The 11782-nt window shown below is 32.9% G+C and overlaps 1 protein-coding gene across 1 annotated transcript; it reads right to left on the bottom strand.

The window, feature by feature from the left end:
* Window positions 1–1415: 1415 nt before the first annotated feature.
* Window positions 1416–2445, bottom strand: LOC108378867 (uncharacterized; the record flags this gene model as incomplete). Its single annotated transcript, XM_017635177.1, has 3 exons — window positions 2292–2445; window positions 1990–2163; window positions 1416–1533 (listed from the first exon to the last, which is right to left on the bottom strand). Coding segments are annotated over exons 1-3 (331 nt in total), but the record flags the coding sequence as incomplete, so codon positions are not given.
* Window positions 2446–11782: the final 9337 nt, after the last annotated feature.

The following is an 11782-nucleotide window of genomic DNA, read 5'->3' as shown; positions in this document are numbered from 1 at the left end:
TTCAAAAATTTAAGAAAGCGTAAATTAAAACGTTTTTCTAAAATTCTTTGCTCATACTGCTCTATTTTATTTAACTTATACAAATTAAATAATTTTTATTTTTCTGGCAAGCAAGAGCTTAACGTACACTCCTACCATTAATTGTATATTTTGTGCTACATATCAAATCGTATACTGAAATAATTAATCCCAGTATTGAAAATTATGCATAAACGTCATTTTAAAGTGCCAATTGTAGTTTTATTTTTCAGTGAAGCTTTCTTATGATTTGAATATTTACTATATGGAGACATTTACATACATACATAAGTAAAAAGCACACAAGTAAAGTACATTACGAGTATATGTATTATGATCGCCTTTCATTTTTCAAAGTGGCTGAACCGCCTTACAGGCAGCCGCTGGTTGATTCTTTGGTTGGCAATACACCGCCAGCTGTCATAACTTGTGTGACACATCAAAATTAATTTATATTATGATATTTTGACAGTTTCATATGATTTTGCTTTTAATGTGACACTCATCTCACCAACCCCTAACCAACCAACAGCTCATACAACGTTAAGTGGCAGCTTTTTTACATATATGCGTATGTATATTTGTATGCTTTTAGTCCTTTTCGCCCTGTACACTCAGGACACCCTTAACACGTCTGCATATATTTTTGCTATTCACCCGCTCCTCTTCACTCACATACATACATAAATATGCACTCGATTCAATGCTTAAGTGTGGATTTTTTCACATTCTCTGTCATTCAAAAACACTTTGCGCAATCATCGCATTACATTCGTTTTAGGTTTCTCGTTATTGCTTTTTTTGTGCAACTTTTGATATTATTGCCATTTTGTGTCATTTGAATATGGGGCGATGTAATACCCGTACAGTTGAGCAGCAGTATTTTGCTGGTTTTCATTTTGACACTTTTCTTGTGGTTGCGAGTATTTTTCTGTTTTTTATTCAGTTTTGTTTTTTAGGCGTTTTGTGTTTATTTTCCATTTCTGCAGTGTGACGTGTCTCCATGTCACTGTATAAGCGTTTTTACCCTAGATGTCGAAAATGCTTTCAACTGATAAAAAATTCTTGAAGTGCACCAGACTTTTATGGTTCTACGAGGGAATCATCTTGTGTGAGACAAAATATCGTGTGATAAGGCCGAAAACCGAAGTTTTAATTTTGCAGCCCTGGGAGGCTCCATCGCTCTATCGACTCACTCTGTATCCGCCCCTCTAATGGCAAATGATATTAATGCAAATTTTATTTTAATTGCCAATTTTTTATTTCAAATTCCAGTGTGCTCGCATTTTCGGTGCTTTTATACGTCGTTTAAATTGCTTCACTTCAATAGCCTATACATAAAGTATGTTTTCCGCCCGGCAAACCAAATTTTAATTTTAACGAACGGTCTACTGTACCTATATCATCGAAGGGGAATCCTTCGAAGAAATGGAAAACGCCCTTATAGAGTCCCAAGGGTGGTTCAATGGGTAAAAACTTGTCATCAATAAAGAGATTTTTAATCACCAGGCGTTTCTGAAGAAGAGCGCGGTAGAACGAAATGGCAAAAAGAATTTGGGTTAAAAAAATCTGGGCTTTAATTAAATCCATCGCAGTCGGATTTTTGTGAAATCTTAAGCTGGGATCACACGATTTGTACATTTTGGAAGCAACAATGTGGTGTTGTTTAGAAATTTTGATTCGCAATGAGTTCAATTCAATAAATAATTGCCCCAACAACCCCAACAACTTTGCAACTGTTAAATTGTACAAATCTATACAATGCACAAATCGTGTAATCCCTGCTTAAGACAATGTGTTCACTAAATCCGAATTAAAGCTATTTATGAACGTATGGATTGAAAGTACAAATATGTATGTACATCTGCATGTCAAGTTCACAGCTATTCAAATTCAGTTCTTGTATTTCACAAAAAAGCGGACCTCGTTGGATTCACTGATAGCTCCAAATAACAACGAAAAGCTACTCACCGTATATGGACAACTATGATTCTCATTCGATACTTCTTTTAGTATATTCATAACGATTGTTGTATAAGCGGGAAAGTTTCGTCTATCCAGAATTTTGCACAAATTGGCGGTGACATTGACCAGAAATGGCTTATAATGATTGGCGGTATTTCGCAAAAATAGTTGCAAATGAAGCTGTTAAAAGTGGTATTTTATATGTAACTATTATTAGTTTAAGAATGTGGTACTCATTTATAGTGTTATATAGTATATACATACATACACTTATTTATGTGTATTTTTTTATGCACATGAGACTTTACCGAAACATTTTTCAAACGATCCACAATATCACATTCCATATTCGTGTGCGATCGGTAGCGACTGACTGCCTTTATGCCACAGGTGGCATTCCTTATGTATCGAGCATTGGGAAAGCATTCGATTTTCACTGTTTTATAAAAAATAAAGCAGTGGGCCTGAAAAAAGTAGTAAATTTTTTTTTTAGAAAATAAATGTAATAAAAGTGTATGTATATTTCAGTTTATATTAATACGCAGGAAAAGTACGCACCGCAGTAGCAAAAAGCACCAAAAACAAAGCAGCGTAATACATTGCAAACGAAATTTGAATGAGTTAGAAACAAAACGATAACCACAAATTAAAGCTACAGAAGAATAGAAACTATAAAAAATACACATGAATAATTGACAATCTCTTTTTAATTGATTTGTAATTGAATTCAAATATGTTTGTAATTGCAATAAAGCGTGATCTATGTGATTACGCATAAGTTTTCAGTGGAAATTAGTAAAAGTGATTTAGTTAGTTTCATGAAACGACCCATTAAGTTTGCAATTATTAAAAAAAACACAATTTTAAATGCGAATTTTTTCATCATTTAAGGTCCGTTTAACAAAAAAAAAAAACATTAAACATACACACTTCAAAGCTCTTGAATAGGGACAATGCTTTTTGGGCTTTTTTTTCTCGGTTATTTTTCGTTTATTTAATTGCCATTATTTTTAAATTCAAATGCAGTTCAGTCGTTAACAAAAACCATATAAACGCAAGTTTCAGTTGTAGAAAATTATGCCACTTTAACGGTTTCTATTAACTTATTAACAAATTTTTTTCAAAATGACTCTCATACATATGTATTTCATCATTAAAATTGTTACTTTAATTGATTTTTATACCCGAGCGAACTTGTCCACAAGAGAATTATAACTTTGTTCACATAACGGTTGCTCGTAACAGCCAAAACCAGGGGCCGAACATAACAGTTATTGATGAAAACTGTCATTGAAAAATTCACTATGAAGGATATGTTCTACAACTAAGTGATACATACCAATCGTTTTCTTTTTTCACCGAGAATCAAATTTGAAAATACATTTTGATTTGTAATTTTTCATGCAAATTTACAAAAAAAAAACAATTATTTTTGATTTTTATTTTATGAATTCAAAATAACAATTATTTTTCATTTTTATCTAAAAAATCTGCATATAACAGTTATGTTTGATTTTTATATTATATGTCTTAGATAACACTTATCGAAGACTTTTATTTATAACAGTCATCATCAATAAAAATCAGTCAGTGACTTTTGCTTTGTCCTAAATAACTGTTATCTAAGTAATTTAATTTAAAAATTAAAAATAACTGTTATTTGTAGATTATTTAGATACAAATAAAAAATAATTCTTATTTTGGATTTATTAAATAAAAATCAGAAATAACTGTTATTTGAGGAGTAATTAAATAAAAGTCAAAAAACAATTGTTAAAGAGGGATTTAAAAGTTGTAACTGTTACGGGCCCTGGCCAAAGGGAATCGAGATAGATATAAATACATACATACATATATTTTTTATTTTAAATTGTTTCTATTTTTTTAACACACGTATGCAGTTTGATATGTTAACAATGGAAATAAAGAAGCGTAAAGGTGTAGTGCAAAATTTTTTTCAGTTTGAATAGTTAAAAATTGTGTGTTTTCACAAATTTGGGCTCGATTATCGCGAAAACGTGAGATAATGGAGCAAAACTGATTGCTGATACAGATTTAGGGCATAGAAATCTCCGGATTTCGGGATGTTAAAAACTCTAGAGAATCCCGCTAGAAATCGTAAATATTCCTTAAATGAGGCGTGTTTCGCGCTCAGCTTAGCCATTTTTATTCTCGATCTTTATATTTCTCTTAACACATGATTTGGTTATAGTTAAATTATTTTGTTATAGTCACCAAACTTAGTTGATGTGACTATAGTCTTTTCTCAATGTATAGATTAAATTAATTAAAAGCCAGTATACAATTCTATTGAAAAATTTTCACTAAATTAGAGTAAGCCCAAAATCAATTACACGCCACACAACAGCAACTAAAGTTTCTGCGCTAAAATATAAGCTAACGCGTACATAACGCACGTACATACATATGTACCGATTTAATTGTACGCTTGCACATTAGAATGTGCGAAATTTGATATGCATACTGGCACTAGAGCGGGTCCATTTGTATGGAAGATTTTTTCGACTATGCGCGTAAAGCATAGGAGAATTTTAGATGTAATTCTAAGCAAATTTGACGAAGAAATCATGGTTCAAAAATCAATTTGGAGTTTGCCGGCAAATTGCGAAAACTGGTTTCTTAGCATTTTACTCCATCGTTTAGCAACGCTTCTCAAATAAATTTTGGATAAAACCTCTTCCGTTTGTACCCATAATGGACTACATATTTTACTTGACTTATTTATAAAACTGAATTTTAATTTTTGAAAAAGGTGGCAACGCTTTATTTATTTTTTTTTAATTGGAGGGGACTTATCCGATCATATTGTAATATTTAATTAAATTTATTAATTAAATTGAAATAGAATTTTTTATGCAGAAAATGTTCTCTATATTAAACCAGGTAATGAACTATAGTGCAGTGAAATGACGCCCACGGAAATATCGCCCGTAGGCTTTATTTCCTTACATACGTAATGTGTGAAAATTAAATAATTAAAATTTTCAACAAAAAATTTTCAGTAAAAAGTTAAACACATAGGTACTTCTGTCGACTGCCTTTTGTCGTTTGACCTTATTTCCATTTCAAAAGGGAAATAATATCCGAAAATAAATAAAAATACATAAAAAAGTAATTTTTTAGCCTTAATGACGCTGCCCAGCAAAACACACGATTACCGAAGAAACGAAAATGGAAACGAGCTAGGCGTTGGGAATCGCTTGCCCTCTCGCTTCAAGGAGGCATTATTTTAACATGGGCATGTCATTGGCGGTAAGCCCTTACCCACAGCATTACCTTCAAACGAATGGGTGAATGCATGGATAAACAGAATCCAGAGAAGCGAACAAATAATGCCTTACAGAGAAACTAATGTAGAATGCCTAGATAAGTACATACTTATGTATTTATATTAAATTGTATTATTTATATTAATTGTAAATTGTAAGAAAATGTCTTAAAATATTAAAATTTTTATAAATAAGTTTTTATACATACCTATGCATGTATTTGGGTATTTAGATTTTACATTAAGATTGGTGTGTACATACATGCATATTTAATTAAGCTTAAAATTGTACTTCCTCACTCTTGTACTTCACTTCATTGACTGACTTTAACTTCGCTGCAAATTGAACAAAGCAAAACATGATTTATATGCGAGACAAATTTCCACAGAAAGTAACGGTAGAAAAATAATTATTGGATATTCATTCTATTTTTTCAGCTGACTACGATGCAGCATTCTACTTTGCATTCCTCGAAATGAAGCAAAGAAGCGAAATAAAAAAAATATTGTAGGCCATTCTACTTTGCATTCCCGGCAATGCCTAAAAGAAACGAAAAAAATCGAAAGCATTATAACGCTATGCCTTCTAGAACACGTTACCACTAAAAGCGATTACCGATTTTTTGCTGGGTGGGGTGATCACATTATGTATGAAAAACTTAGATGTGAAGTTGATGTGTTGCAACACCCTAATACACGAATATACTAACGCTGCAGCACATTCACTTAAGCTGTCACAGCAGTGTATTTGTAACGCAACAAAAATAATTTAATGCGGTTTTCAACAACCTTTCAAATGCCATCAAATTTATTGAGATTTCAATGTAACGAAACAACTCGCTACAGCTGAACAATTCAGTATGCAAACGGGTGTGAATATTGTACTTTATACTTATTTATTTACCAGTTAAACTCTACGCGTCGATGTGTGTAAAAACAGGCAGCTAAAAGCAAATGAATAATAAATTTCGCGTTTTCAGAATGCAGCAGCTTGTTTGAGTAGTTGATGAAATACGTTTTTGAAATTTGTGATGCACATAAACCTAAATAATACGTGCATGTACAAATGCATATACATACATATGTATGTATGTATATGTATATATCAGAAAAAGTGCACAAAAATATGTGCATCTAAATCGCGCCACGATAAAAAATGCAAGCGGGTGTTGAGAACCGCCGTATGCCAATCCATTGGAGGCAAGCGCACTACGGCGTATACGTAACATAAAGTGCTGCACGATGTAAAAATGTCGATTAAAAATAGCAGAAAAAAATAAATAAAACCAAAAAGAAGTTTAAATAAAAAATAGATTAGCACATGAAAAAACTGCGCAACGGAAAACAATGACAACGACACAATTCAGCGACAAAGAAGTAAATAAAATCCAAATGTTAACAGAAGCAATAAAAAATTCTTCAAAATGCATTGCAATCCGTTGAAAGCAAGCACTTGTGTGTGTGTGTGTGTGTGTGTCTGCAAGTGTGGATTAAATCTGTGCGCGCCATTTGGCAGCAAGCAAAAGCTTATACATATATGTATATACGTAATATGTAGCTAGCGAAATTCAATGCAGCTGGGAAAGGCTGCTGGCAGGACGCTGGCTACTGTTGTGGCATGTGGCAAATTTATGGGATTAGTTGCAGTCAAGTGGAAATTTACATCTTTGTTTGGTTGGAGAGCATTTTGTGATTTTGTTTAAATGCATTTGTATGCGATTGTGTGTGTGTGGCGCGGATTTGTGTTGGCGCGATAAAATCAATTGACGCTATCGGCTACCACAATGCCAAATGTACATACATATTGTTACCAAACAAAAAAAAAAAAAATCAATGTCTAAAGTAAAGGGAAATTCTATAAAATAACAGTTAACGAATGGCAAAAACATTTTGATGAAAATAAAATAAAATGCAAACTCAAAACAATAAACATTAAATATATAAAAACTGATTTTGCATTTAAAATGTATTGCATGCTTTGTGGACCTGTAAATAAAACCGAAATCTCACAGAACACCCACCACCTTAACAGGGTGCAAAATATGAATAAAAAATGCCTCATTTGTTTTCAGTGAATTAAAAAAGAAACTTTGTATGAAATTACTAATTTCCTCATCATATGGCGACAATACTTAAGTCTCCAACGAACTCGAATTATTTGGGAGCAATTCAAATAATTTAGCAGCATACATTGGAATTGCTTCTGGTTAGATGGTGGCAATGTGATCCAGCCACATATATGTAACATCACGTGACTCTTAAATAGGCACAATGCTTTTTCTGGCTTAATATATTTTATTTTATTTCCATTATTTTTGAATTAAAACACAGTTCTTTCTCTAAAAAAATATAAACGCAGTTTCAAAGTTTGAAACTACTTTGCAAAAAAAATTAAAAAACATCGACCAGCCTACAACAATACAAACATATAACAAAAACTCGATCAAAAGCTTACAAAGATATTTAAAAAACAACAGTTTCCTTAGAATTACAATTTTTTTTTTTGTTGAGTCTGCATTTTTTTAACCCTTATAAGGAAGTACAAGTTCACAATTTTATATTTGGAAAAATTTTGCTGAAGAGCGTCAGTAAAAAAAATTTTTCCAAAATCAAAGGTATTTTGAAGCTAATCCAAAATGTACTAAAATAAACTACAAAATTGCATACCAGGATTTTTTTACAAAGTTAGAAACTTGCATTAACATATATGATTTTTGTTAAAGAATGAACTTTATTTTAATTGAAATAAGACCACATCACATCACACCACATCACATCACGCCACCTCACAGCATATCACATCACATCACGTTAAATCACATCACCTCGCATAACAATACATCAAATCACATGACATGATATCACATCACATAACGTTGTATCACATCACACCTTAGAAAATCCCTACCTTTCAAAAGCTAACTAAATTAATTTTTTTTGTTATCACATTTGATACGGTTGGTTAATGTGGAAATGTTTTTTGACCTACAATTTACGGTAAGAGCCGATTTCTCAAAGCCTAGTTGACACTAATCCCCGGTTAAACATCGTTATCGATGTTATCGACACCGTGTCATATGCATGGATCGGTCACGTCGATAACTATGTTTAACCAGAGATCAGTGTTAACCAGACATTGAGTAACCGGCCCTTATTCTTTTAAATTCCACTTAAAATTATTTACGGCATGCCTTTTCCAGGATTTCATAGATATATGTAATTCCAAATATGTATGTGGAGTCCAAATTTAAACCTTTTTGAAATCGTATAGTTTCGAAGCTGATTAAATTTTACGTCTTTATACCACCACTCGTATAAGTGTTAACTTAAAATACATTTGTGCTAGTAGTAGTTATGGAACGAAAATCACTGCACCAAAAAGGAGATACCAGTATGCTTTGCATGAGCATTCCTTTAGTGAGCGAGATAGAGTAGATAGCTTAATATTCCACAAAATTTTAATTTTCAAAAGTCAATCGTGTAACGCAGCAAATGTGTAAACGTATGGCACTGCTCTCGATGTTTGTCAAACGATATTGTTATTTAAGCCGCGCTGCCAACTCAACTTTACGGCTTATGTTACATAATAAGACTATACATACACGTACATATGTATAATAAATATAAAAGTATTTATTGACATCCATTAGTATTCCGCGATAATGAGTTTACCTCACTGGTATAACTACTGCATAATTACAATACTGAAAGTGTTCATATGCATAAGCATTTTATTTACAGATATTTTGCATAAATATTTTTAATATCATTTTTCAATTTATATTTATTTAAGCGCATTTAAATATAAACGAGCCCTTTGGGCATGCGTACACCACGCGAGATATTACAACGTGAGCAATTGCATATTGTGTGAGTGTTGGTAACATAGCTATGCTACAGCGGTAATAAAGCGCTTATGTAAATAATAAATATACAAATATTGGGTGTGCGTGGAATTTAAAGCTTACGTTTCAATGGTGGTTAAGAATGCATGGCAATGTGTGGGTTAAATATGTCAATGTGCTCACTTATAAGAATTTAAGTATTCACATGCTTACATATATGTTCGTATTTAGTTACGAGTGCACACATACATATGTACAGAATATGTACTGTGTATGTGTTTAACAAATTATATTGAAAGCCATTGGACGCGCAAGTGGTGAGAATTTTTTAATGTGTCCATTGACAGTTGTGTTATTGCTTTCAAAAGAAAATTGGAAAGATGTTATCACAAAAAAAAATAAAAATAAATATATCTATGGGCACAACGTTTAGTATAGCATTTTGCGCCAGACAAGGAGTGGTTCGAAGGGCCCAACTGATTCTAATTAAGGCAGCTCTTTGCACTCCTTCCACCTGCATAGCGATGAAGGCCTTTTAATTATAGTTTCATAAAGCTAGTGCACTACTTTCGACGAGAGACACCAACGCTTGCCAATGGCCCCCCTACAACAATATAAAGCTGTTGTTGCCTTCTTGACTCTTTCCTGTACATAGAGTTTCCAGGAAAACTTGCTGTAGAGGATCAGGCCGAAGTACTTGAACCTGTCAGAGAGGCTAAGTAATGAAAATAGTAGTGGTAAAAATAGTAATAATAATGGTAATGACAATGGTAATGTGAAAGCTAAAGATAATGGTAATAATACTGGTTACTATTAGTATAACCATTAGTAATGGTAATTGTAATTAAATGCATTAGCCGATTTCGTGTTTACATTCGTATTCAAATTCGTATTCGTATTCGCATTTGCATTTGTGTTCATATTCGTAATAGTTTTGGTGTTCATATTCGTTTTCGTCGTCGTCTCCTTTTTCGTCTTCACCTTCGTCTCAGTGTTCGTCCTCGTTTTTGTGATCGCCTTCGTATATATGTTCGCTTTCGTGCTCGTGCTTGTATACATCTTCGTGTTAGTGTTCGTGTTCGCAGTCAAATCGTATGCGTATTCGTCTTTGGCTTTGGATTTCTCTTAGGTTTACATCCATTTTCACGAAAGCAATTTAAGATTAAAAATTGGTTTAAATTTTTGAATTTTATATGGAAATTGACAGAAAATAAGAAATTATTTTCCATTTAAATTGCTGGTGAAATCGGCGGTTATTGTCCTAACCTTAATATTAGTCCTTAACCTTAAGATATTTATTTGACGACTTAAGGACCTTAAGGAAAACATCAGAAATAAAGAAAGAACCAAAAATTAAGTTTTAGTTTCGAAACAAATAGTTAAGCTTAAAAAAATAACTTTTATTTACTAAGCAAAAATAACTTTTATTTTCATAGTAAAAAATAAATCTATAAAAATAATGATTTATTTTGGGCGGTAAATAAAACTCAGTAAATAATCATTGAAAAGTAGTTTTTTTTTTATCTTTCAGGTCCCTGATTAGAATACTGCTCAATACTTAATACTATTTCAATACTTTATTGCTCATACGCCGTGGAGGGACACACTAAATTAAGGCTTACAACTACCTTAGATAATTGCATAGCCGCAAGGCTTACTAGTTTCGCAAACAGCCGCTTTACGTGAATAACGTAACATTTTACTAATTTGTCAAATTGCTGCAACGATGCTGCTTTCTTATCTGCACGGCGCAATTACATACATAAGTAAATGTAAATTGCGAAAAAAGGCAAACAAGTCAAATGCGTTTACTAACAAATTCTCGCTAACCGAAGGACCTAAGCCGCTTTTGTAGGCTCCTTTTGCGCTGCGGCGGCTTGGTCTTGCGGCAAAGTTGCATGGTTTGCAGTTGAAACAATAGCAATGAGTGTAGGCGCTACTCGTAAATATGTGTGTGTTTGTGTTAGTGCATGAGCACCGCAAGTTGCATGTTCGCACAAAAGCCGCACTCAGTTACTTAATGCGCCAAAGATAAGAAATTTGCTGCGCCTTTTAATTATATTCACATTTCTTTGGTGCCACAAAGAGTTGTAAGTTGTTGTTATAATTTGTGGGTGAAACAAGGGGCAAAACCCCGAGGGAAAGCTATGCCGACTGAGTCAAACTTTGCATTTTAGTCACGTAATTCATTTTAATTTGAGTTTTTTTTTGGGGGATTTTTTGTAATCGTCGTTTATTTTCTTTTTTCGTTTTGATAATGTCTTCATAAGTTGCGCATTTACGTTTGCGTCGAATGCTGGATGTAGGGTGGGAAAGTTGGAGGTGGGCGAGAGTGGCACTAAAGTGTTTTGCATCTGCGATAAGAAAGTAAATAAACAGTGAAAATGTGTTTTTATAAAAAATTATCTGCCAGTTGCAAGGCAGTACAGCCAGGTCCATGCAAGAGTATGTATGAGTATGCGACGGAAAAGTGCACACTCTCTTGCTGATAAATACTTATGTATACATATACATAACTACATATATGTATGTATATACAAACACTTTACATACACACATATATGCATACTTCAGTGCGGTACTTATCACTGCTGGTGCGCCCATATGTATTTACATTTGCATGCACATTAGACCATACCACCTTACAAGCAAAAAAAAGAATTTC

Source organism: Rhagoletis zephyria, unplaced genomic scaffold (genome assembly GCF_001687245.7).
Source record: "Rhagoletis zephyria isolate East Lansing unplaced genomic scaffold, Rhagoletis_zephyria_1.1 Rzeph_scaffold_15140, whole genome shotgun sequence".
Taxonomy (NCBI): domain Eukaryota; kingdom Metazoa; phylum Arthropoda; class Insecta; order Diptera; family Tephritidae; genus Rhagoletis; species Rhagoletis zephyria.
The sequence above is the reverse complement of the archived record's forward strand: the minus strand, read 5'-3'. Positions and strand labels throughout refer to the sequence as shown.